Genomic DNA, 1,256 nt, shown 5'->3' with positions numbered 1-1,256 from the left:
ATTTTTATGCAACCATATTGAATGCATGCAGCATATACTTTTCTGAATAACATAAATATGCAAATTGAAGTCTGCATGTTTTACTGTTTAGTTTGAGTGACGTGATTCTAANCGAGTGATTTCCTTATTGCACCACAGACTATGTTACCATTATTCTTCGAAAGTTGCAATGATCTGGTTAGCAAATGGGAAGGAATGTTGTCTTCAGACGGATCATGTGAAATAGATGCATGGCCTTTCCTTCAGAATCTGGCTAGTGATGTTATCGCTCGCTCAGCATTTGGAAGTAGCTTTGAAGAAGGAAGAAGAATATTTCAACTTCAAAGAGAGCAAGCTAAACTTGCATTGCAACTTGTATTAAAAGTTCAAATCCCTGGATGGAGGTAACATACTGGTTTGATTTGATGACTAAAGCAAGTTCAAGCTTATCAAACGAGTTTTTTTTCACTAAACTTCCCTCACTAAATATGGCATGCAGGAAACAATGGATAGCAAATAATGAATATAGGAAAAAGTTTTTTTAACAACAATTTTTTAACAATGCATACGTGACAATTTGTGATTGGTCCGTTTCATATATTTTTTTAAACATAAATTCAAATAGACTAATAAAGTGACGACACGTGTAGTCAAAAAGTTATGAAAAAAGTTGTCAAAATATAAGAATCCATGAATATAATAGAAACCTGAGAATGTAATTTATAAGACAACAAACTTACCGAATATTTAGAGGGGAATATTTGGTTTCTCTTAAATGCAATTTGAATAGGAAAGCATTCATTCAGTGTTAAACTCAATTGCAAGTAACTTTTTGTCAATAGATCTGCCTTTTGGAACTGCATTTGAGTTGGGAAAAAGCATCCTATTGTACACAATTAATGGGATGGAAAAATGTATATTTGTAGGTTTTTGCCTACTAAAATCCATAGGAGAATGAAGGAAATTGACAGAGATATAAAAGCATCACTCAAGGATATGATTTGCAAGAGGGAGAAAGCACTAAAGGCTGGTGAAGCCACTAATAATGACCTGTTAGGTATACTTTTGGAGTCCAATCACAAGGAAATTCAAGAACATGGAAATGGAGAAAATAAGAATGTTGGAATGAGTCTTGAAGACGTAATCGAGGAATGCAAGCTATTTTACTTTGCAGGGCAAGAAACCACTTCAGTTTTGCTGGTTTGGACAATGGTGTTATTGAGTAGGTACCCTAATTGGCAACAACGTGCAAGGGAGGAAGTCTTCCAAGTCTTTGG

General features: G+C 34.6%; 1 protein-coding gene across 1 annotated transcript in view; it reads left to right on the top strand.

Moving 5' to 3' along the window:
• The window catches only part of LOC106762348 (cytochrome P450 CYP72A219-like), a 16,574-nt gene that overhangs the window by 8,912 nt on the left and 6,406 nt on the right, over positions 1–1,256 (top strand). The window contains exons 3-4 of the mRNA XM_014646216.2: positions 139–383; positions 906–1,256. The exon at positions 906–1,256 is cut by the window's right edge and continues 26 nt beyond it. Coding sequence (XP_014501702.1) covers positions 139–383; positions 906–1,256 — 596 coding nt within the window. The remainder of the gene's footprint in view (positions 1–138; positions 384–905) is intronic.

Source organism: Vigna radiata, chromosome 5, assembly GCF_000741045.1.
Source record: "Vigna radiata var. radiata cultivar VC1973A chromosome 5, Vradiata_ver6, whole genome shotgun sequence".
NCBI lineage: Eukaryota > Viridiplantae > Streptophyta > Magnoliopsida > Fabales > Fabaceae > Vigna > Vigna radiata.
This window is presented reverse-complemented; position numbering and strand designations above follow the sequence as displayed.